At 42.2% G+C, this 24,620-nt stretch overlaps 2 protein-coding genes across 14 annotated transcripts in view; both read right to left on the minus strand.

The window, feature by feature from the left end:
• The window catches only part of LOC307269814 (mitogen-activated protein kinase kinase kinase kinase 4-like), a 44,674-nt gene extending 28,625 nt beyond the window's left edge, over positions 1 to 16,049 (minus strand). For all 13 annotated transcript variants that reach the window (XM_080052867.1, XM_080052869.1, XM_080052868.1 and 10 more), the window contains exons 1-3: positions 15,793 to 16,049; positions 15,361 to 15,426; positions 595 to 651 (exon numbers count right to left, since the gene is read on the minus strand). In XM_080052867.1, coding sequence (XP_079908993.1) covers positions 595 to 651; positions 15,361 to 15,426; positions 15,793 to 15,849 — 180 coding nt within the window. In that variant the 5' untranslated portion in view covers positions 15,850 to 16,049. The remainder of the gene's footprint in view (positions 1 to 594; positions 652 to 15,360; positions 15,427 to 15,792) is intronic.
• Positions 16,050 to 19,140: 3,091 nt separating this feature from the next.
• chst10 (carbohydrate sulfotransferase 10) lies at positions 19,141 to 23,123 on the minus strand. Its single transcript, XM_080053134.1, has 6 exons — positions 23,011 to 23,123; positions 22,205 to 22,331; positions 21,881 to 21,996; positions 21,232 to 21,457; positions 20,798 to 20,903; positions 19,141 to 20,420 (listed from the first exon to the last, which is right to left on the minus strand). The coding sequence occupies exons 2-6, from the start codon at positions 22,308 to 22,310 to the stop codon at positions 19,868 to 19,870; spliced, it is 1,107 nt and encodes a 368-aa protein (XP_079909260.1). The 5' UTR covers positions 22,311 to 22,331; positions 23,011 to 23,123; the 3' UTR covers positions 19,141 to 19,867.
• Positions 23,124 to 24,620: the final 1,497 nt, after the last annotated feature.

The raw sequence follows: 24,620 nt of genomic DNA on the forward strand, positions 1-24,620 counted from the left end.
ATTGTAATATATTAACCACTCACCAGACAAGAGAGCAAAGACGAGAGTTAATCCAAGTATAATGTTCTCGAGCTGATGTGCTTCATGTTTGTCAGTTACAAAAAACACCATTTATAATGTTGTGGTGACAGTTTTTGAGGCGTGACAAAAAGCTGAACGAGTAGTACCAAGTGTGCATTTTAACCACTCATAAAAATGTTATTGAAATCTGGCTAAATTATGTTAATATTCAAATTCCAAAAGGATTTTTAAAGTTTTACTAATGAGACATTGACGCCAGAAGTTCTAACTTGTCAACATCTTTCCAACTTCACATGTCAAGTTTTGCTCTGCATTGTATTTCGTCTTTAATCACGGAATCGTTTATTCATTTTATTTGCGTAATTATAAAAAGTGCAGAATCATTTTAAAGAAAATTCAAAAAGAATAAAGAAACACTTTTCTTCTTATTTGTTCTCTCCTATGGCTAACTAAAAAGTAAAATCCCCACGGTGTGCGCTTGATTTGACTTCCAATGCATCCTTATGCAGAGTTAGTCCTGCAACGTGCATACATTCTGATGTCAAGCTGAAACAATACATTGTGTGGCCTTACCTCTGTGACGTCCATGACTTTGATGGCAGCCAGCTGTCCAGTCTTGACATGACGCCCCTGTGAAGAGACAAAACCGGGGTGAGCGTTCATTCACACATTATGCAAGGCTCATTGTACTGTATGAATATTAACTGTCAACTGGATGGTGATTGATGATCTGAGGAAGCGTGCACATGTGTGTGACAGACACACCGTCTGTGATCACATTCCAGTAGTGCCTTACACAATCGCAGTAACTTAGATCAATGTAATGTGAGTTTTGTATTTCTAGACACGTGTTGGGCTGCAGCAAATGGGTGACTTTCAAATGATTTTGTTTTTTCTATATTATTTGTTGGATCCAAAAATATGAACATTCAATATAGTTTAAAATAAAGCAGCAGGAGGGTGCCACCATGATTATTCTTGCTCCAGGTCAGTTTGTGTGTCACATTGTCATTTGGATGTCTATTCCTTATAACTGATGAATGCCTTCTGCCAAATATTTTGTGTTTTCAGCTTCTAATAATATGTGAAGATAAGATATGCTGCCTCTGTCTGTTTTACGTCATTGTTAAGTCAGTTTGAAGTCTACTGTTTAATTGTTTCCATTATCAAAGATGGAAACCTCTAGTGGGATGAATCCCACGGTATAAAGTAAATATACAGTATGACAGAGATGAGCATATTATTCCCAAGCTATATGGTCCCTACATTCCCAGGCTTCTATGCTCTCTTAACACCATACTGCCACTCCTTACATAAACAAAGGACAGAAATAGAGGCCTCTCTCCCTCCCAACCCCAGCCAGAGGAGATAAAACATGGGACATTTTTTGGGAGCAGGCCCTGATTGGGTATGGGACTATGGGTATTCCCCTTCTGACTCTATGGGGACAACACTGCAGCGATAGTGACGCAGTGTCTCTGTTGGTCAATGCTAGGGATACACAGTGACAGGACTAGTCGGGTAATGTTATCCATGTTATTTGTCACTGTTCATAATAAAGTGGCTGAAAGTGGCAAACCTGTCTGCGGAATTGTAGTCCCCCCCCCCCCCCATGTCTTTTGTTTTAAATGGTTTTATATTCACTCAGTTCTTTTCTAATGTATAATGTACAATATCTAGATAATAAACGGCAAAGCGCACATTACAGAGACAATTACATTACTGGCGAGAAGAATGTCAAGGCTCAAGGGCTAATTTAACCTAATAGTTTAAATTGTGCTTGGTTTAAAACCGGGATTTCCAAATGAAAACCTCCCTTTAAATGTTTGGGGGGGGAAATGATGTTGGAAACTTGCATCCCTGGACTCACACTGCAGCAACTGTATAGGGGACACATACATCAATACACTGCAGGGACCTCTCCAGCGCAGTCACAGAAGGAGGGCATGCGGAAATGCACAGTCCCATCGACTCAGACACATATGTGATGTGAACACCCCCCACCACCACTGCCATCATCATCTTAGCCAGTGCATTCCATAGTCAATTGAAACTGTATGGATTATGACAATAAAAGCCATGCAGGCTTAGAGGCCCTCCCTTTTGACTGGGCAGGAGGAGATGGGGGGGGGGGGGGGCTGGGGGTGAGTGGGACACTTCACAATTCCTTTAATCCTCTCCACTTTGATCCCAGGGGTCGCTACCACAAAAACAAGCCTGAAGCCAGTGACATTATGGCTGTCAGCTCCCCATGCACTAGCTGTACTGGCTTCACTGGTGTAAGCCAAAAGGAACTTTAGTTTAACCACGCCCCTAATATGTCCACTGAGCGGGATGGTTCGGTTTGGTACGGTACAGCACGCATTTATTTGACAAACGGTGACGAAAATAGTTACTGCACGTTTTGCTTATTTTGGTACCCTTCCCCACTTTTGACAGTGTAAAAGCAAATAACTACGACAAGGGTACTGTCGACAGTGTAAAACGCAAGCCAGATCTAGGGTTACTGTTCCGTACCAAATTGTTACAAACCTAACTGTACGGCGCATACATTTGACAGTCTGGTTCGAGAAACATTACATTGAAAAAAAAGAATGAAATAATCAGCAGAGAACTAGCAAGTCAACCATGCTCACTTACTTTTCTGTAAGTATGCCAAAAGTGGGAGTGTCTAATTATTTTTAAGGATTGCCAATTGTACGCATAATGAGACTGCATGAATCACGGTTTCCTTTGTAGCTTCAAAGCCCAAACAGAGAGTCAACACTGATTCATTGCCACCAACTTTTTTTCCCCCTCGTTTCTCCTATGCCAGGAATCAGGTGTTATTTAAAGTCCTACAGCCCACACCCATTGGCAGGTGTAAACACTGCACCAATAGGTTATATATGGGGTCAAATATTGATATCCATAATAAGATGACAGGGAGAGTGAAGAATCAATATTCAGATTGTGCTTCTGCTCTCTCAAATAATTAAATTTTTGATTCAAAGCCCACTTAACAGAATGAGGTATAGTGTCAGAGAGGCCATTGCATTGTGGGATACAGAGAACGCCCTTACAACACAATGAATCTCTCTTTCTGGCTGTTACTAACCCACAACTGTTCATTCTTACAATTATACAGTTGACAGAGCTTAGATAAATGTGTGTCGTTAGCTTTTAAAAACTTAACAGAAATGTCTGCTCCCTTGGCTTTATTGATGATTTAAATATGTGTGTTTTGGAATAGACACCAGGAGATGAACCGATATGAATATATGCATGGTTTGTGTCTCAATAAAAAATGTCTTATGCGTTATGGATCCCAGGCCTCGAATCTGTCAAGATCGTTCCAGCTTTACCTCAGTCTTGAACTGTCCAGAATAATCTGGCCATTGCGTTTAGTCTTTATTCACACAATTGTATTAACACTTTATTCACGATATTTCAACTTTATTTTTGAAGTGCATAATAGTTTTGTTTTTTTTCGCCCTTGGTCCTAATACTGTTCCATAGACAGTCGACAAATGGATAATGGAGCGAAGGTTTCAGCTGTGGTGCTGTGGTTGGGGCCCCTTGTTACCCAGGCACAGTTGACCGCTGTGGGCCCCGGTGAAGCAGCGTGCTAGGCGTGGCTATGGAGGGGTTATCTGAGGCACCCAGCTATCACTCAGCATCTCCCTGGCCCTTCATCTCTATAGCTCATCTTAACCACGGCCAGATGTGCTGCTGGTCTCTCTCCCAGCTCAGCACTCAACCACACACACACTGACGTATTGCCTTTACAGCAGAGACACTAGGTTCAAATAATCTACCCTTAAATTAAAATACATACACTATTTTGTATTTGATTGAGTTTTTTTTTCATCCAACACTGTTAAGTTCTAGTCAACATCTGTGTAAGTCCGTCTAGTGGTGATAAAAAAATAATAATAATTAAACCAAAACGAATCATAGAAATCAGTCAATAGAATAATAGAATTAAAAAAAATTAAAAAACACATATGGATTTGGTTTGCAAGCAGGTTATTTCTCAATCCTAAATTGTGTAAATGTTGAAAATGTGGCTATGGCGACGTGACAAGTACTTTACTCCAAGATCTGTCCAAAGTAGCGATGTTATTCAAGTTATCTCCCTATTTCGCCACATATTTTAGTATTTAGTCCTGTCGTTTGTGTATAAAAATACACACAATTCTACACAGTGAAGAGAGGAAATCTCACTGGAACACAGACACTCGATAAGCGAGACTCCAACAAGTGGCTCTAATAATCGGAGTGCTGACATAAGGGGGTTTGTGAATGAGCGTTAATTCACGATCATGTATTAACTAGAAACTGTGCCCACAAAAAAAACCCTTCAGGGGCTGTCACATTGTTCCAGATTTTAAAACGTCCATACATTGTTGTAGTTGAAGCTGCCATGTACAGTATTCTATTGCGGATACTTTTATTTTTAATTTTGCATTCTACTCATATTAATAAGGTACAACTTATTTCTACACTTGCATTTGTATCTGCACTGTGTCTTTGTTCTCATTTTATGTTTATTTAGGTGTCAGGTTGCTCTCTTCACTTGTGTTACATTATATTCTTTTATATCGCATTGTTGAAAGGAGCCTGAGACTCTAGAATTTCATTGCCAAAGACTGCTGCTGTAATTGTTGTGTGTATGACGAATGAACCATCTTCAATCTTGAATCCATTAGGAAAGCAATGGTTCAGTTTTTAAAGGTGGATTTTCACTTAACAGCAGTGAGCAGTAATGCTTTAGTGGTATCGATAGTGGCTCGCCCACAAAGGGTGGGGGGGAGGAGGAGGAGGGAGGGGAACAGTTTCCTGTGCACTTTTCCAAAAGGTTTTGATTGCGTCCCGATTGACCAGAACACAAAGAATCTCTCCCTCCCTAACGACGTTTCTCACACTAATGCATCATCAATCACGCTAAGCTGCTATTACAAAATTCAATTCGCTGTGCGTCGACTCACTGGCTCAACCGCTGCCATTCATTGCACAACAGCGTTCTGCAACCGAGCGACAGGCGTTTCTAACTGGCCGTGTAGGTGCAAAACAAACTGGGGTTTCATGTTATTAGTTCACACAGCGAGGGAGGGAGACAACTGCTGGGTGCCATGGTTTGCTTCTGCAAAAGGTCACCGGTGTGCGTGTGTTTATGGTGGGGTTGTTTGCTGCTAGAGCTCTGGTAATGAGGGATGGATGACCCCCCCTCACACAGGGTCATGTGAAGATCTAAGGGGACGTTTGAACTTTGCAGATTGAGTGGCCAGTGGGAAGGGGGCAGGTCGCAACCTCCGTCCACACCTTGGAAAGCGGATACAGCTATATACAGCACTGTATAAACACCAACCCTGCCTTCCAAATCGCATACTAATTTTTTTCTATTGTACAATTGGGACATACTTGAACATATTTACTTCATCATTACATAGTGCCTTGAACTGGCCTCTTGTACGTTTATCCGTCGCATCGCTGGTTGTTTTCACTCCGAGGCTCAGTCGATGGGACGTCACTTCCGGCACGCAGTGGATTGTGGGTCAGAATCGCCAAAAACTCCCAATCGGATGTAGTAGGCATTTTTAAACATGCTGCTGCATCTTCTTCTTCTTTCGTGTATCGTTTCATATGTCCAACTTCGTGTCGTGTAGCCACTCCCTCGTCTCAGGTCCCACTTGGAAGAGGCCCTCCTCTGAAGGTGGTTTATGCCGGGGACAGGTGGTGATGATGTGGTCGGCAGTCTGCTCAGGCTCCCCGCACTCACACGCTGCACTGTCTGTTAGGCCCCACTTCTTCATGGACGCTTTGAAGCAGCCAACCCCTGTGCGAAGGCGGTTCAGGAGGGTCCATTGCCGGCGAGGTAGATCTTCTCCCTCAACGCCACCTCCAGGATCCTGGATGTAATGGTGTAGGCGTGTCTGTCCTGCTGACTCCCACTCCTGCTTCCATGCCGCTGCCAGCCAGGCTTTGGTTGTCAGATCCTCCGGGATGGAAATAAGCATCTCTTGTGCGGCCTGATTGTATGGGTGGCGGGACTTGAGTCTGCTTGGAGGTGTTGCCATGGTGGTGGTTTCATGGAGGAGGTGCCAGCTGTGTTCCTGGGCTTTCCTTGCCAGGGCGAGGGTAGCGGCCTCTCGCCGTAGGCCGGCTGGCGCTATTCCTGCTAGGACTGGCAGGTAGAACACAGGGGTGGGTTTCAGGCAGCCATTTATGATCCGGAGGGCATTGTTGATGGCCGTATCGACCTTCTTGACATGTGGGCTTCTACTCCAGGTTGGGGCACAGTACTCAGCTGCAGAGAATACGAGGGCTTGTGTGGAGATATGTAGAACCTTGGCCGAGGCCCCCCAGGTTGTACCAGCTAGGCGCCGGATGAGTGAGACCCTTGCTGTTACTTTAGCCCTCACTTCATCCAAGTGTTGTTTGTAGGACAGTGTCCTGTCCAGGCGTACGCCCAGGTACTTTGGGGCCTGCTGGAACTCCAGGGGTTTGTTGTCCACTGAGATCTCCAGCTCCCTTCTTGCTTCCCTGTTGCAGAGGTGGAATGCTGCTGATACAGTCTTTCCCTTACTGAGCTGCAGTCGCCAGCTTCGAAGGTAGGCAGCCAGGACGTCCATGTCCTGATTAAGACCCTCTTCAACCGCCTTCCATGTGGGCCGGTGTAGCATGATGGCTAGATCATCCGCGTATCCATACCTTCTAGATGTCGTCACCGGTAGGTCAAAGATGTAGATGTTGAAGAGCATCGGTGAGAGGACAGACCCTTGTGGGACCCCGTTTCTCAGCCTCCTGAGCCTGCTACGCTGGCCGTCACTGGTCTGGAGAATGAAGCTGCGGTTTGACAGCATCTCCATGATGAAGTTGACCATATGACGGTCCGGGATTGTTCTCAGCAGCTTCAGGTGGAGTCCGCGGTGCCAGACGGTGTCGTAAGCAGCAGTCAGGTCCAGTAGTACCACCCCAGCTTTGGTTTTGGCCTGGAAGCTGTCCTCGAGATCTTGTGTGAGAAGGGTTACCTGGGTACCTGATGCTGCTGCATCTGACCACAATGTATTGGGACATCCTACTTTTTCTAACATACTAAATAGTAGGGAAGTATGGGGATTTGGAACGCAGGGCAGGATAGGTACAATAGGTGTACACTCCTGCCACATACTACGCATTAAACGGCACACATCAGTTGAACACTGGAGGACGCTGGACCATCATTGGTAAGCAGCAGCAGCACATGACATCCAGGGCTGAGTCTTGGCCCTGCTTCCCCAGGCTCTTCCACTTTACACTGCTGCATACCAGCACACTGACCCAATTCTCACACACTCACACAGGCGCACACACACACACACACACACACACACACTATTCACTGCAGCCTCTACTCCAGCCCTCCGGAGAAAAGGAAAGGATGCAAGTGGCAGAGACCAAGATGAGGGAGCAAAGGAAATCAAATGATGAGACTGAAGGGGGGAATAAAAGACGGGAAGTGAGTTGAGGGATGAGGAGAGAAGACCAAGACAGCATTCCAATCCCCATACTTCCCTGCTATATGGTAAAAAAAGATATGTAAGATGTCGGAATAAAATGCCTACATGTCCTACTACATTCGGTCAGGATTTTTAGTTGCCAAATCAGCAGCTCTTTGGGCGATTCTGACCCACAATTCACTGTGCAGCGAAGGTGACGTCACATCAACAGAGCCTCCGAGTGATGCGGCAGATATTTAAGCTAAAGGCAAGTTCAAGTAGTGATTTTATGATGACATAAATAAGTAAAAGTATATATCCACTGCATGAAAACTATGCACTTTTTATGATCAGCTGTAGAATGCGATTTGGAACGCAGGGTGTGAATGTGAAGAGTCATGGCAAGCTAAATAAGAGTGTCGACCAGGAGGCCAAGCAGATGTGACTGTATGTCTATTGATCACAGTGCAGTATGCGACTGCTATTGAGGGATCAAAGATGCATGGTGCATAGTCTTTCCCTATTGGACTAAAACAGATATTTTTTTATATTTCAAACATAGCTTGAAGGGTGAGAAAATGACAAATAAAAAACAGGCCGTAAAGTATGGCTGTAATTGAATTAGCGGCTTTCATTTTATTTTTGCTAGTTTAAGCCTCAGCCTTGGGATGATGTCATAAAAATTAAGATAAAATAAAAAACAGGATGAGGTGTTTCAGAAATGTTTTCTTAACCGCATGTTGAAAGGCCAAAAAAAGAACAAATTCTCATCCGTGATTTGGACTGAGCCGGTGTTCCAGCTAAGTGAGAAGATGTGTTGTTCCCAGCCAGGGACAACAAGCCACTCAAATAATTGAAAACAAACAATAAATTGAACAAAAGTAAATAATTTTGAATCTAATCTTATGCCCTGCCCCTCAAATACTTAGCCACGGCCCTGCATCATATGCGCATATCAGCGATCACAGTTTGTCACACACAGCGAGTCAGCGCGCTGCTGTGCCATGCAGCCCGGCGAAGAGTAACTGACCTGCTACGAGCATCTGAAGGTGAAGTCAGTTTACCCTTGTGAATTTTAAACACACCAATTTAACTTAAAGTTAAATTTGTAATTAATGTAATGCAATGTAAAAGTAGCTAATTCATCAATAAGAGCACACCCATTAATCGTTGGCCAAAAGGGAAATCACTCGCTTGTGACTTGTAGGAGCATATTGCCCTTTTATTAATTTGTAGGCCTATTGTAGTACAGGCAAGAGCTTTGAACAGCCAAACATAGCCTACTAAAAACTCTCACATATCACAGCAAACGAGCTGCACAAATTAAACCAGGTTACATAATCATATGTTAAAGACATGAATAAATAAGTGAAGGAAAAGGGAAAAGAAGAAATAAATGTGAGGGGGAGGTTTTATATTCAGACAGAGGGACAGAGGCAGGTAGTGATCAGCAGGCAGATGAAAGGTAGACAAAGGGTATGACTGCAGTCCCAGCCTAAACTACTGTATTGTTATTCTCCTTCCATATAAATTCCACTAGACTAGAATGGTATGTCATGTCACTCAAAATAACATGTTTCAGTGATTGCCTGTTTTCTGTTGTAGCAATGTGTTGTATAGGGTAAGCTATGTAGGCTTAAGATATACAAATGTCTTATTTTATCAGAAATGATGATCAATATAATATATATGGATTCCCGCTACCGTCCTCCCATGCCCCCCTGCCAAGACCTCAGCGTCGTCTTCGCCACCCCATGTAAAATGTTCCAGATCCTCCACTGTTCCCAGCACATTAGCAAATTGAAACGATACATTTCTGAAAGCGAATCTTGAAGAGGAAAAAAGAGCTGTGAAGTACTGAAGGCTCTGAGGAAAGACAGACAAGAGACTGTCTCCTCTGCTAGCGCCTTTGTGTCTCATGCTCGACACCACTCAGATAATGAGGTGGCTCAACTCAATGAGCTACACACGGACAGTGGCATCAACACACACACACACACACACACGGACAGACACAGGGAGTTTTGTTCGAGCGGCATGGCCAGTCAGGGGACGCTGCAGGTCTTGTGACACCCATTAGGGAGAGGGTCACTGTCAGGGTGTGTGTGTGTGTGTGAGTGTGTGTATATGGGACAAAACCGATGCACGCTGTCAGTTATAGGGAGGACGCAAAGTGCTGGAGTATGTGTTTGAATGTGTCCCATACACACACTGCTTTAACTGGAGCATGGAATGTTTCACACGTGCATTTCAAGCATTTAAAAATAAAGTACGCACAGATGTATGCATGTACTTGCTAGCAAATAGTGTGGCATGTAGAAAACGGGCGTGGGCGTGACACAATGTCAAACGCTGGGCCCCTATTGCATCGTGGGTGACACATTCAACACCCCCTGATTGTGACCTAAAAGCTACACGGCCAATCAGCACACAAGCTCCCAGGACCTTTACCCAATGAGCCCTATACAAGAGTCATTCATTAGGCTAGCCCTCTGCTGACAACAGGGCCAGCAATGGAATCTGATCAACTGCTATGCAAGGGTTGTAGTCACTAGCGGTGATGCATTCACTTCATTCACACATTCATTTGACTGGCAAAATAGTCAGAGGGCTTCCTAAATTCATACATAATAAAGAAAAGGCACAATGATTTTGCTAGATGGCATGTTAACACTGATTCAGTCTTAATAACATAATTATTAATCTTAATAATAATAAGGTTCAGCAACAAAATCAGAACAAACCTTGAAAGCACCATGCTACTTGTAATAGCAGATAACCACTGCCTTGAGGAGGTAAGCACCAGTCTGGACAGGCACCATATGGCACTAGTTGGGCATTTAACAGATTGTGCGAGAGGTGTTGCTCCCTCCTCAGCAGCAGTTCCTATCCCTTAAAGCCCTTCAGGCATAGCTAGAGCTCCCAGGACGGGGATACTGGTCCATGGATGTCATGTAGGGGCCATCTTGAACAATTGACTATTCCACGTTTAGTTCATTAAAGCCCGATTCGACTGACAATCTAACAGCCAACATGTAGTAATGAAAAAAGGATTATGTTATACCGGCTATATGGAGGTGCTCAATGCCTGATTTTACATGGAATTGCTTGATTCCTCCCAATAAATCCCGTAACATCGCCTATTGTGGTATTAATATCAGCCTAATATAGCCTACTGTTAATAAAAAATTGAAAATGGGCAAGATTCGACCAATCAGATTAGATTATGTAATTTGATACCCCCTAATGTCATGTAAAAGCCTATTATGTGCAGTGCATGTGAACACACTTTTCTTTTCTTTTTTTTCTAAATCATCTTTCCATTTGGTGCTTGTGCTTGTGCTTGCTGCTGGCTTTGCACCAGATAGTCCCCCAGTCAATTCACCATAGATTTTACAGAGTGGGTAAATGCACATGAAAACACAGGGACATGGCGGCATCAAAATAATGGCAGGCAGGGAGGCAGGTCAGCCTAGGGCGCCTCAGGCCTCATGACTATATATGGTGATTCTGCATACCACGCACAATTTGAAGAATAATGTCTTTTTTCTCAGCTATCCTTGCACTCTTTTTTTAAAACTCCCATATCCAGAGGGAGGCACCTGAGATAGCCAGCTGGTTCAGTGCCAACTGATAAAGAGTGAGGGAGGGAGAGAATCTCTTAAAGACTATGGATATAAAAGCCTTATTTTAGAATAGCTAATTCTTGAGTGTGACTGCGGCAAACATGCTATGTGTCAGTGAATGAGTTATATACAACACACTTGGAATGGAAGCCAATGCATGGACATGAATCTGCTAGTTTATAGCGTTGCTCTAAAGCACATATGTATTTTCGCCATTTAAAACAAAATGGATGATGAATGTGGCTATAGATGGAACGTGATGGAATTCATGTGAGTGCTTCAATCAAAAACGCAACCTGGCAATAACAGTTAAAACTATTTGGTTAAAAACAGGTATAGGCTTGGATACATTCCACTAGTTTGAAGCACAAAGCACACAACTGCAATACTTACCAGATTGATGGTTTCACTTACTGTACACCAGTGTGATTCATTTGAGAGAGAGAATAAAAGAAGCTTTTTGAGCTGTTAACTCATTTTCATTAAGGCCGTCAGTCAAAATGTGCTGCGCTGTGTGTTTTGAGAGGTTGACTGTAACCTGGCACCTCTCCAGGGGCGATGGCTGCCCCTCTTGGCAGAGAGACAGAGCAGCTAGAGGGGCCAGCGGCGCAGCATGGCCACAGGAACCTTGACATGGCATTTTGGGTCTTAACAGAAGAACAGCTTGGTTCTTTCATTTTTCTGGGTAAAGCTGCTGCGAGACGTGCATGGCGGCCAGAGAGGTTTTGGGTGGGATCTGATCCCAGGACAGCAGCGATAGGTCTCGGGTCAGTTTTGAAGCAGAGTGTTAGAAATATTCTAATACCATGGCCAGAATAAGAGGAACAGTCTTCTTTCCCCCATTTAAACAACATTATGATAAGCTTATTGGTTAAGTGTTGTTTATTTTTTATTGGAACTCAAAAATCCTACATAAGGTCTGAAACTAAATGCACCAACGGCTCGTGACCAATGTTGGGAATAACGCCGTTTAAAATAACGGCGTTAGGTAACGCCGTTCTTTTTTCAGTAACGGGGTAATCTAACTAATTACTTTTTCCGTCGTTACAACGCCGTTATCGTTACTGAACGTTAAATGCTGTGCGTTACTATGAATTGATTGAATAAACTGTGTAATCCGAACGCACCCCTGGCTCCATACTACACAAACTGCTAGTGAGGAGACCGGTGTGTTTTAAGTTGTTTTATTCAGTGTGGATGACATAACTGTCAGTTAGCGCCGTCACATCAGTCAGCCGGAGCGCCTGTTTAGTGAAGTTTCTTTTTCTTTCTCTCTCTGTTGTGTGAGCGTGTACCGTACGTTGCCGCAGTAACCACCTATCAATCCACGGTTGAAACGTGCTCTCCCTGAGTTTGTTTGCGTCTCCCTTGTGAGTAAGTGCATGGAGTTTCCCGATTTCTATAAATTATAATTTATGCACGTTATTAAACGGCCGCGATTCGCCGGTTGCAACAGCTGTTTAGCGTGTCATCACGAGACGAATATTGCTACTGTTATTTTCCTGGGATCTGTATGCTGCTGTGCATGTTAAAGAAGGAAATAAACATAGGATAAATCCTTACTCCTCCTCTCATCGTCTCATGCTTCATAGTCTGACGTTTTTGGCCTTAAGTGGTGTTTTAGCCGACACCCCTGAAGTGAATCCAGTGATATAGCAGATCAGCACGGTACATTCAGCAGTTTCCTCTACTACTTTTGTTGAGAATAAAACACTTGAAGTGCAGGATAAACCTATTGCTGTCTGTTGATGTGCAATAAATATTGAAGGTTATGTAGCCTACAAGTAGGCCTACCTGTCTGTTCTACTCATTTCAACTGACTTGTGAAAACTGCTCAGAAAAATCCAAATGTGTTGACATATAGGCCTAGCAACTTTTTTTTTTTTTTACAGTAGGCAAATAGTTACTTTCCCTGGTAATTAGTTACTTCTATTATAAAGTAATTCAGTTACTAACTCAGTTACTTTTTGGAACAAGTAGTGAGTAACTATAACTAATTACTTTTTTAAAGTAACGTTCCCAACACTGCTCGTGACATATGTTGTGAAGCTTTAAACTCACACTATGAGCAGACATTCCACTCTGTATAGTCCACCTTTAATAACAAAAAAAAGCCAAAAAGGGGGGAATGCCTCAAAGGAACCAAAAGTCACCACAAATCAAAGAGTAAAAAAAAAAGCTTGGTCACATTGTGTTATCTAAGAAAAAAGGATGCCTTGCAATTTTTGACCCAGTGCTTGACAAAGCAGAAAAAAAGGCCTAAAAGGGGAGAAACTCCAACCCGTTTTGAGTTGGGGGGCTGCTGTTGGGATTATTCAGCCGGTCAGTTTAAAAAAAAACTGTAGAACAAACTCCTCCTTTCTGTGGATCAGACAGTGGATTGGATTCGAGCGGACCCAAAGAGACCAGTAGACAAGCCCGGCTTTGTGAGAGTAACCGGGCAGGTTCTGTCTGGAACTGGACAGCTGCTCTTCTACCAGTTGCAGCCACCCCCCCCCCCCCTCCCTCCACACACACACACACTCACTCAAATGGTTAACATGACAGTCAATGCAGGGGGCTGACTACTTATCCATAAGGAGGCTATACTGTAGCATTGGGGACTACAGTGAGCTACGGTTTGGGGCTCTAGTCTTATGGATCTCATGCTGCTATAGGGCCGCGTCTTTGTGTGTGGACCGCCGGCTAATCTGACAGAGCTGCGTTCCCCACACAGCAGCACTCGCAAATAGAATTAGCCATTGGATAGTGAATGAAGCAAAGACAGATTAAAAACGAAAGAAGGAAAAAAAATGTGGAGACGGCGCAGTAATTCTCTGTCACAAACGGCCTCGGCTCTCAACCATATGGCGGGAAGATAGCGTACAAGCATCAGACTTTTCCTTATGAAAATCCTCCGCTCCTTGTCTACAATCCTTACTGTGGTTATGTTCAGGTGGGGTCTTATGAGCACATGCACACCGATGGGCAGGAGGAGAGAGGGGAGACAGAGAAAGGGGGGGTCCTGGAAGTTCATCTCGCTATGGGGATTGAATGCAGGTCACTGGAGCACTGTGGGCTGTCACAATTAAATACTCAGCTTAGCTTGCTGCTTAGTGCACAAACATTTTTTTATTTATTTTTTTGGCTAGCCTATTAATAGTAAGGCTGGGAGATGGCAAGGACTTCACAACACCATCACGATATATGGGTCACTCACACTATATGATATAACGATACAATAATGCATATTGCGATATAACAGGATAGTGAATTCTTAGAAAGGAGCTACTTGAGGGGTTTTGCTGAAGGCAACTAGCCATACTGGGACGTTGACAGGAGTAGTTGTAGTTCACAACCTGTTTAAAACTTTAATATTTTTCCTTCAGATTATCGATTTTTGGAGCTGAAGATACGATAAAGATTTCACAAATGATTGCCATATTGAATTTTAGCACGGAACCTACCTACATAGTCTGTGCTGTGCCCTGCGAACTAGGCGTCTGTTTAGCAAATACATACATGGTTAAAAAACAAAGCCGTGGGCAATAAAATGATAACACAAGGAGGCCTGTTACCATCAAAACAGCTAACCAACCACATCTGTGTATCGCCATCTCTCTCCCTACTCGGCAAGGAGACGTCTTTCAACAGCCGCAATGTTCATTTTCAAACTGGGAAATGTGACACCGAGAGGCAGATGGCCCGAGAGAGTGGGATCCCCATCAACTTGAACAGTTAAAGCCCGGATTTCAATCAAAACAACATATGAGAACATTGGTTTTGTCAAAAAAAGATAATAATAATAATATTAAAACAGCATGTATGGTGACAGATAAGACAACTGTTTCGCCATCCTTGCTTCCTCACCTACTATTCAGTAAGGTGATGTAATACAGGTGATGCATCAGACTGCAGACTGTCTGATTCACTCTTTACACACACACACACACACCTGCCAGAGCAATTAATGATGACAGCGTAAACTGTGTGAAACCAGCCTCTGATCAGACTGATACCAAGGAATTACTAGAAACTCTATCATAACGTCTGTTGTGTGTGTGTGTGTGTGTGTGTGTGTGTGTGTGTGTTTGTGTGTTTTGATAGCAACATTTGAAAGCTTGTTATGTCAGTTCCTTTGTTCCCAGACTTGATAAAAGGATGAAGATTGAAAAAAAAAACATTTGCTATCATCATCATCATCATCATCATCATCATGAGCATTCACATTGCAAACAGTAACAGACAGGCCGTGCACTGCGCCTCCAACCAACCTTGTATACTTGTCCATAGGTGCCATTTCCAACTACCTCCACCAATTCAAATATCCCAGCTGGATCCTGAAAAGACAAAATGCACAAAGACGATTCAGTTTTAAGAAAACAGCAATGGTTATAATTTACTTTGAAAAAAACAACATTGTGTAGTGTGGGCCAGCTGTTGCGTCCTCCTCTGCCCTACATGCCAAATTCATCTCGAACAAAGGAAAACCAGACAGTGGCAACACCTCGCTACGGCTCAGCGGTCATTTTCAACGCTGGGGCTGCTAACAAGAAGGGACGCCAGAGAGCAGGTTTATACGTGCTCGCGTTAGTCAGGATAGTCGGGCGTGTAGGCTATTTCACTGAGAAATGTGAAGAAAAAAAAACGGCTACAGACAACAGCGAAATAGCAACAAGAGAGAAAAACAACATAGCAGCACTCACCCGCAATGAAGCCAAGTCTATGTCTACTAGACTTTTAGCCGGAGAGTCGTTCGCCATCTTTCAAATAAAAAAGCCGAGCCTTCTTCCTTCGTGTTAAGGGTAAAATATTTGCCGCTGTATCATTTGCGGGGCCCTTCGCCGGGTGAAACGAATGGAGGCCCAGTCGCGTATTCCTCTCTCCCGTGGGGTCCTCTTCCTAGCAGTGAATACGCTGGGTCTCGCTACTCCATGTTGAGGTGGCAGCAGCAGCAGCGCGCTCCCTGTCCCTCTCTCTCTCGCTCGAGCTCGCTCGAGCTTGCTCTCGTGCCACTGACGTCAAGCTGGACACAAAGCGTAGACTTCCTCCGAGGAGTTTCAAAACAAATTTTTTTTTTTTTTTTTTAAACAATATTTATTCATTTATACATGTATTATATACAGAATCTTCACCCAGTCACAGACAAACAAGAGAACAACGACTAGGCTACATAGTCTGGCAAATAATCGTACAAATTATAATTCATGACATCTTGTACAAGCAAGAATTTGCAGACAAAAATAAGAGTAGGCCTATTCAACAAGACAGTAGTCCATGGGTAGTTTTAGTACTCTAATAAACCATAGCAGTAGGCTACTTTATTATGTTCATCATCATAAATAAGCAATGACAGGGGCCCATCCGTATAAAAATATATTTGTCTTTACATGAAATGTTGCTGATATTTTTTCATTGAATATACCTTCATCAATTTATTGTCATGCTGTAGGGTTGGTGGCAGGGGTTTAAGCCAAGATTATTCAAATTGTTTTTGTCACCAATAAAAGAATGCATAGCAGATAAACCTTGCTCTGTCCCATAATCACTCCCTCTGGAATTGGTCCAATCATATAATAGTAATGGTAAGTCAATTTTCAAAATGGAAAATCTTTTTGTGTGAATACCTTTTATATACTATCTATGGTGAATACCCTCCGAGTATGAGTTCAATTTTGGACATTCCCAAAAAATGTCAGAAAACAATTACTAAATGTAGGCCTATGAACAACAGCTTTTCTACATTTATGATCCACAACCCATATCAAGAAAGTGAACTGAATTGTATCATGAATATCCCATACATTTAAAATGAATCAATTAATAAAAAATAAATAAAAAACTCACCGATATCCCTGAGAAAAAATGGACACGTAAGGAAACACTGAAAAAGTCAACAAATGTGAATTTAAACAAAGCAGTTCTTTCTCAAATTACCTAATTTTATAGGATATTCAGTTTACTTTCTTTGTATAGGTGTGGATCATAAATGAAGAAAAGCTGTTGTTCATAGGCCTGCACTTAGTAATTGTAAGTGCCTACAAGTAAAAATGTCCATTAAAAATACATTTTATGTTGAAAGAAAATCTGCCTTGTCCCCCTGCCTGCCTCTTTGTGACTTGACGCTGCTCTGATTGAGAGCCGCACAAACACAGGAAGCCGGCTCGGCTAGCTCCGAAAGAAAAGGGCTGGGCCTTCATCCAGCATGACAAGATTATAACTGAGGTGATGTTTGATGCGCTGTCCACACACACTCACCTTAGCAATTCTTAACCACCCTGCATATCAGTACACTACAGTAGGCTATACACGATGCATGCAAGCGGTAAGGATTAGGTCAAATGAATGAAGAGACAGACAGACATGAGCGGACCCCCACCGCACAGCATCCTAAACGGACATGCGCATGGTCGGTGTCAATATTGGTAATCATGGGTGTGGCAGGTGAGCAATCTCAGGAGTGATGCTGTGTATGTGCAGATTAGTGCAGCGGGTTCACTGTCTAAACTCATCCAATAGACCTAGTGATACATCAATCCATAACTGAAAATGTAAATAGCATATTTCAAAACAAGTCAGATGGAGTTCAAAGTGCTTTCAATTGAAGTAAAAGCAAAAATGGATTCCGAGACCAGTGCACACTAAGCAATGAAAAATATAAGTAGTTAAAATAATGAAAGACTAAGAAACAGTCATAAAATAGTTATGACAATAATAACAATGATACTAGCGAAATACCAAAAATAAAACATAACTTAAAACGGTTCAAATATAATACAATCTAATAGTAAAAATATTAGAAATAGTAAAATGTTACATAAAAACAAACAAAATATATAGACAAAACACAGCATAATAGAGATAAAAACTAATAGAGGGGTATACTGTATGGAGCCAATTCACACAATTTCATCACAACATGTGTCTCATTTGACTTGCTTATTTGCCACTTTTTTTGCAGTGTTATTCACCGGGCAGATTTCTGATTCTTAAAAAAATATAGAAATGGTGGTTTAAGTTGCAACCCCTGCTTTTTCATCACAACAATTAAATGTATAAGAGGAAACTGAATTCTTAAAGACCTGGCTTCACCCAAAGAGGAGATACTTCTTTAAAAAAAAACTATTGATCTAAGTTCACACATCAAGGCATCATCTAGTTGAAAATCGTGTATACACAGCTCTCAAGAATACACTATATTCGTGTCGGATAGTAGAGGACTTTTCTGAAACACATAGGCACTCCCAAGAATTGCAGAACCCTGGATTTGTAATCACAATACCAAAGACAGTATGCATTGTGTTAACAGGAGCATGGAAAGCTAAGCTACACTGCACAGAGGGAAAAAAAACATTAAGCTGCTGTGTTTTGGTTATTTATCACGGCTTTCCAACACACAAAAGCTAATCTTTTGGTTAAACAAACCAGCTGTCGACCTTCAAACGGCCAGGCAGGGAGAACCAGTCGGACAGGGTGAGAAAGAGTAACCTCACACACTCACACACACACACAAAAGCCTTAACTCAGGGCATTAACTGTAATACTTAAAGAAACTTAACGACAGCTAAGGCTCCTTAAATCAACTTAAATCCATCAGCCCCCAATGTGAGCTTGTCAAAGTGACACCGATAATGTAGATCCGGTTCCTTAAACCCGCAACGCCTTGAAATGTTTGTTACTGACATATGGCTTTGAGCAGAAGTCATTGTTTTGCCCTCATCCCTATGGTTCAAATGTCATCTGGGCAGCATGTGGTGACATTTAGCACATAGATAGTATAATAAACAGGGTTTGTGGCTCCTTATCCAAGCTGTCAAGTAAATGTAACTGTTTACTGCCACCGTGTGGACATTTGATAGTATTGCAGCAACAGACACGACACAATTATATATCTTTTTCTTTAAAAAAAGACAATATTGTCATTTGAAAGAAAGAAAGATTTCACATTTTACATATGACTGCACACACAAAGAAATAATAGACACGTAAAGTAAGAACACCTTATTTTCTTTAACATTGAACTTTATTTCTAGCGAGTAGTGTATTATTGCCACCCATTCAAAATCCATGTGGGTGCAGGGAATCAGTACCGTCTTACAATTGAGACGCCGCTCGTGCCGCCGGTCGGCAGGTTAATAATATTATATAAATAGCAAAGTGTCATACAAAAATGTTGAGCTGCGAGTCATGTTAAGAACATTTACATTGTACATTTGTGATGGTTGGGGGAAGAAAATAAAATAGATCCTTTAAAATCCAGTGCCAGTTCCCCTCGATGTCAATGTAAACAGAGGGTTTTAATGCTTTGTCAGTTTCAGTAACAAGTACAATGGCTAAAGTACAGAACCAAGGTCTTTGTTCCAGTGTCTTAAGTACATTTTTTAACCATTTTGATGATTATTTATTTTTATTTATTTTTATTTATTCTATTTACAATCATATGGTAAAAAAAAGTCATAAGTTGGGACTGGGTTGCAATGTTTTAGAGCAACACTTTCTTTCTCCATTCACTTTATAGTGACGCTACAGTTTTGCTGACCGCCCGCTCCTCCCTCCATTAAACACAGTTAAATATTATGAATAGTAAGCAGCACTCACTGAGTCATTACAAACACAGTCAAGGTAGTAAAAGCTTGTCAGTCAGAACAAACGGCTAAAGTAGGAACTAAGATGTTCCAGTTCACTTTCACTGCAAAAAAAACAGCCTTTTAGGTGTGTGGCACACAGTCCGCATTGATACAGCATGGTCTCAATAGTCTTTTTTAGTCAGTGTTAATATTCTTAGTTCAGTAGGAAGTCTGGCTTGGGGTATCCAAACAGGTTGAAGTCTCCCTGGTAGCGTGCGTAGAGACGCCTGATGTCCCTCTTGCTGATGCCTGAGAAGTAGGTCTCCACCTTGGTCTTGTTGTAGCGCGTGATGCCTGGAGGAATGGCAGGATAGGACACCAGCTGGTCGATGCCCGCTGCCTTCAGTATGTGTGCCGCGTCCTGGCCCAGTGTCTCGTGATGACCCACCACGCTGTAGTGGATCTCACAGGGCGCACACAGGTCAGCGTAGGTCACCCAGTGGATGATGTAATCCCCAAACTGCCGGTCCAGTCGCTGACGGCCCTCCGCGTCGCCCAGGTAACGGACAAAGTCTTCAAAGTGCAGCCCTGAGGCGGCTCCCTCGCGGTCCCTGTGGCTCTTGCGGTATTTGCGGATGATGACGGGTGCGATGTCGTGCTTGTACCAGGGCTCAAAGCGCGGGTTCTTCACAAACTTGTCCTTGAAGGCAGAGATGAGGCGCTCAAAGGGGTCTCTCACGATGAGGAACTTGAAGTAGGTGCTCAATCTGTTGTGGGGGCGGAAACGGGTTGTGAGAGGGGAAAATGTTGCCTCGTGGCTGAATAGAGAAAACTAAATTATTTAACAGTTAAACGGTGGAGTTTTGATAACGCTTGTTGTCAACATTTATTTAGTCAAATCTCCTCGCAGTCCTCTACTTGTACGTACTGGCATGTTGCTAGCTATGGTGGGCCACTTTGTTTACCATACCCTTTGTTAACATACCAGTAATCTTTACAGAGCCTAGGCTGGGTATTAACATCAGATTATTTTCAAGCGCGTAGACAGTACGGACAGGTGGCGGATTGTGAGGAGATATTCAGTGATTCTGACAACAAGCATTTTTCCAGAGTGGCAGACTGCACCTTTAACCTATTGACCAACCTGTGAGTGATGTCCTTTGGGGAGAGCGAGGAGAGGCGGGGCAGGCCATTCTTCTCGTGGTCGTGGACCAGGTTCTCTGGGATCTCCTCCACAGTGGGGAACGCTCCTGTCGGGAGACACAAATCATGACCGTGATTATTTAACATTACTTTGTAGACCTCATGTATTTAATAACTTTTTTTAGGAATGTATTGGAAAAGTTGTCTTTTTAACAGTGGATGTCCTTGATTTTAAACAAAGTTCATAAAAAAGGACCTGGCTCCAAGGCTTGATTTGACTTTAAAAGCATTACATTGTCAAAGTCCATTATCTTATCTTATTTTTTTTTATATTTATTGGAAGTGAAAATTGTAATTGCGATTCCATTTCAATGCATTGCACGGCCCTAACACGTGAATGCATTGTTTATTAGCATCATCATGGCCAGGACTTACCATTGAGCACCATGAGGACCTTCTTCCACTGTGTGTTGCCCACTTTAGGCGTCTGACAGAAGAGGATCTTGTGCTTGTCGCAGACGAAGATCCGGTCCAGGACAAACTTGCTGATGGGAACATGAGTGAGGTTCCTGAGGCTGCTGTTGTCACACACGGAGGAGAGCAGCTCCATCCGCTTATCAGAGACCCACTGCCAGTCTGCCTCTGTGGGCAGGGCTGAGGGCTGACACACACACACACACACACACACACACACACACACACCTAATGTGAGTAATAGCATTGTTATTAAAATGTGGAGTCAGCGAAATCGTTACTATCTCCTCAAGATCAGTGACCTGTCCATACTGTGTGCGCTAAAAAAAGAAAATCCAGTGTTGATCCACAGCCTAGGCTCTGTAAACGGGCATGTTGCTAACTAAGGCGAGCCCTTTGGTTTACATACCAGTTTACAGAGCGTGCACACACAGTACAGACAGGTAGGGAGCGGATCGTGAGGAGATAATCACTAATTTGGACCAAAAAGTGATTTTGACAAGGGTTTTCCAGAATAGCGGACTCTACATTTATTTAATGTGATATTTTTTTTTGCAGAGAGAAAAGCTGAATGACTTTTGTAATGAAACAGTCTGGTGTAGTAAGTCACCTGATCTGGCTGAGACCACTTTGGAACTGTTTTCTCTGGACTGGAAACAGGGAGGGCTTTAACCACCTTGTGGGCCGGCACTGTCCAACTCTGACCGCCAACCCTCTCTCCATAGTCTGAAAGGGCATTTTAGAATAGGCTGATGATTTAATTGACTGAGTGATCAAGGAGTTTAGGGTGTGGTTTCAATACAAGCCTGTACATTTAAAAGAAAAAAAATGTTTTAACCGCACCCACACATGTACTATGTTGTATCACCAATGTGTTTTTATATTGCTTGTATGTGAAATAAACGAAACTAAACTTAGATGCCCTCCAACTCACCGTCCACCGCTCTGAAGCTTATGAATTTGGTGACGAACACGAGGATGAGCAGCACCCAGCCGCAAGCCCCGAGGAGCAGCCAGTGGTGCCGCATCGCTCCGCCCATCAGCCGACGGCCATGGAAACACTGGAGGACACACACACACACACACACAAACAGGTTGACAGACAGTTTAGTGGACACTTTGGAAGTCCTTGCTATATACTACAGAATTAAAATGGGATCCTGACTTTGATCCCTTTAAACTCAAACTATTTTTGAAGATATCAGTCATCTTATGTGCTTCCTATTTTACAATGTTTTACTTTATCATAGTTTGTGTTGTTTATCGTTTTTTTTTTGTATTCCCTTGTTTGTATTCTGTAGCCAACGGTCTCAATTGTACCATCTCTTTGCATTGACTATGCTAGACACTGGTCCCTTTGCAAATAAACATTCAAGAAATACAAAAATACTTACGAATTATAATAATAAGGGAACCATATCACCTAATGTTGTCTGCGTGACAAGTTACAATGAGGATCTCATTGATAAGCTATTCAATATTTTCTATAACAAGTTTAACGTGTCGGCATCAGTTTAACAGCGACTCATTTTATACGTGAATACAGTAGCCGTAGTTTAACTGTACGTGAGCTAGCTATAGCCATTCACTGTATATAAAAGAGGCTGGTCAGTTAAGTTAGCCGAGCAGCTAGCCACCACAGCTGACCCTCCCAGTCAAACAATGGTCAGACACGAAGCAGAAAAACAGCCTTTCTCGACCTGTCAAAGCCCAAATAAAGCCAAAGCAGCCACGTCTTACCTTCCGGTTCGGATTCAGCTACTTCCCCAAGCTGCACCAACTCTAGGAGGATGGAAATGTTGGACGATGCGTCGAGCCGTCAGTCTGGTCTCTGCGCCCCCTCCCGTTACTCACAACATCCGACTGCTTGTAAATCAGTCCGTAGTACTCGTAACTATAAGTAGCTCTATCTAGCGGCGGAGGTGTGGTAACGCATGGTTAGTGCAAATACGCCTATACAAATAACCAGTAATTACCAATTACCTAGAGTAAATAATAATTACATTTCCGTTCAAATCTGCGAATTTTGATTTTATCCAATCTTTTCAAATCGAAAATAGACCTTTTTTGTAATCACTCAACACATGTTACAATTTATTGTAAGCTGCCTAAGTGAGAAATAAAGGGGTTTGATATATAATTCAAAAAAAAAAAATCCACCTATATTAGAGATTGAAAACATATTTTAGAGTAATTTTTAATAATTTTCTTAAAAGCAACAATATTGGGATTAACTTTTAAAAAAATGTTGGTACATTGATGATGGATGGATCTAAAGACACAGTGAAACAAGAGGTATGATACTTCAGGTACGTTTTCTTTTACAAGGATATGGTCACCTCCCTGATCAAATAAACTGCATTCAATATTTGTATAAAGGATTTGATGCCATTTAAATTATTATAATATTGTCACGTCTGTTGCAATGTAAGCTGCATCTCCTGCTCATTCCAGTGCATTTGAAACAGCACCATTTATGACTCAAGTGTACCTTATCATATCTCATTGACTTGGCAAAGCACCATTTAACTCCATTCCATTAAGAAAAATAAATATCGCAAAAATGATTCTACACTATAAATCTTTAGAACCAGGACAGGACTATCATTGTACGAGAGGAAGTACTAAAACAACTTGTTATATGAACATAAAACAAGTTAACAGAAGAGAAGGATATGACAAAAAAAGACAAGGGTACAGTAGACAATACAATTATATCCTACCATTGGAATAGAATTAAGAATCTTTGTTTGTAGCGATCCAATTTTTTTCCAGTATTCCTCTCCTTTATCCTTTTGAAGCCGCAGCACAAAAGGCTATTTCTCTATTGCCTGGATAGCTTTTTTGTTAAGGGTGTCATGGTAGGATAATTCCTCTGAAGCAAGCATTTAGTGATCGATTTTTTACTCGCAACCATGTCAATCTTCAGGAGGTATGCTTCTTCATTATTGAAACATTTAAGGAGTTCTCAAAGAAATAAACAAAGGTAAAAACAGAGTCAAATGTTATGTCCAGAGTCTCCAGAATGAACTCTCTTTCCCTCTAAAAAGATCTGATAGAAGAACTCGACCCACATTTTTTTTTACATATTCTGCAGAAATCCCACCACACTCCCTCCAGCAAGAAATCGGCATACCATTATTTTTATTAGGGTTAATACAAAATCTGAAGTGGATCGATTTTTCCCAAATTTGAAGCCACGTTTCTTCTGGAATTACTACATTAGCTTCATTTTCAAAGCACTGTATTATGATCTGTTGTGTTTTTATTCAATAAAGTAAAGCTTTTGAATAGACTTCAAGTAATACCTTTGGTACTTTTCATAAGAGTCTATAAAAATCTGAATAATT

Source organism: Ammodytes marinus, assembly GCF_949987685.1.
Source record: "Ammodytes marinus genome assembly, chromosome: 24".
In the NCBI taxonomy this organism is placed as follows: Eukaryota; Metazoa; Chordata; class Actinopteri; order Uranoscopiformes; family Ammodytidae; genus Ammodytes; species Ammodytes marinus.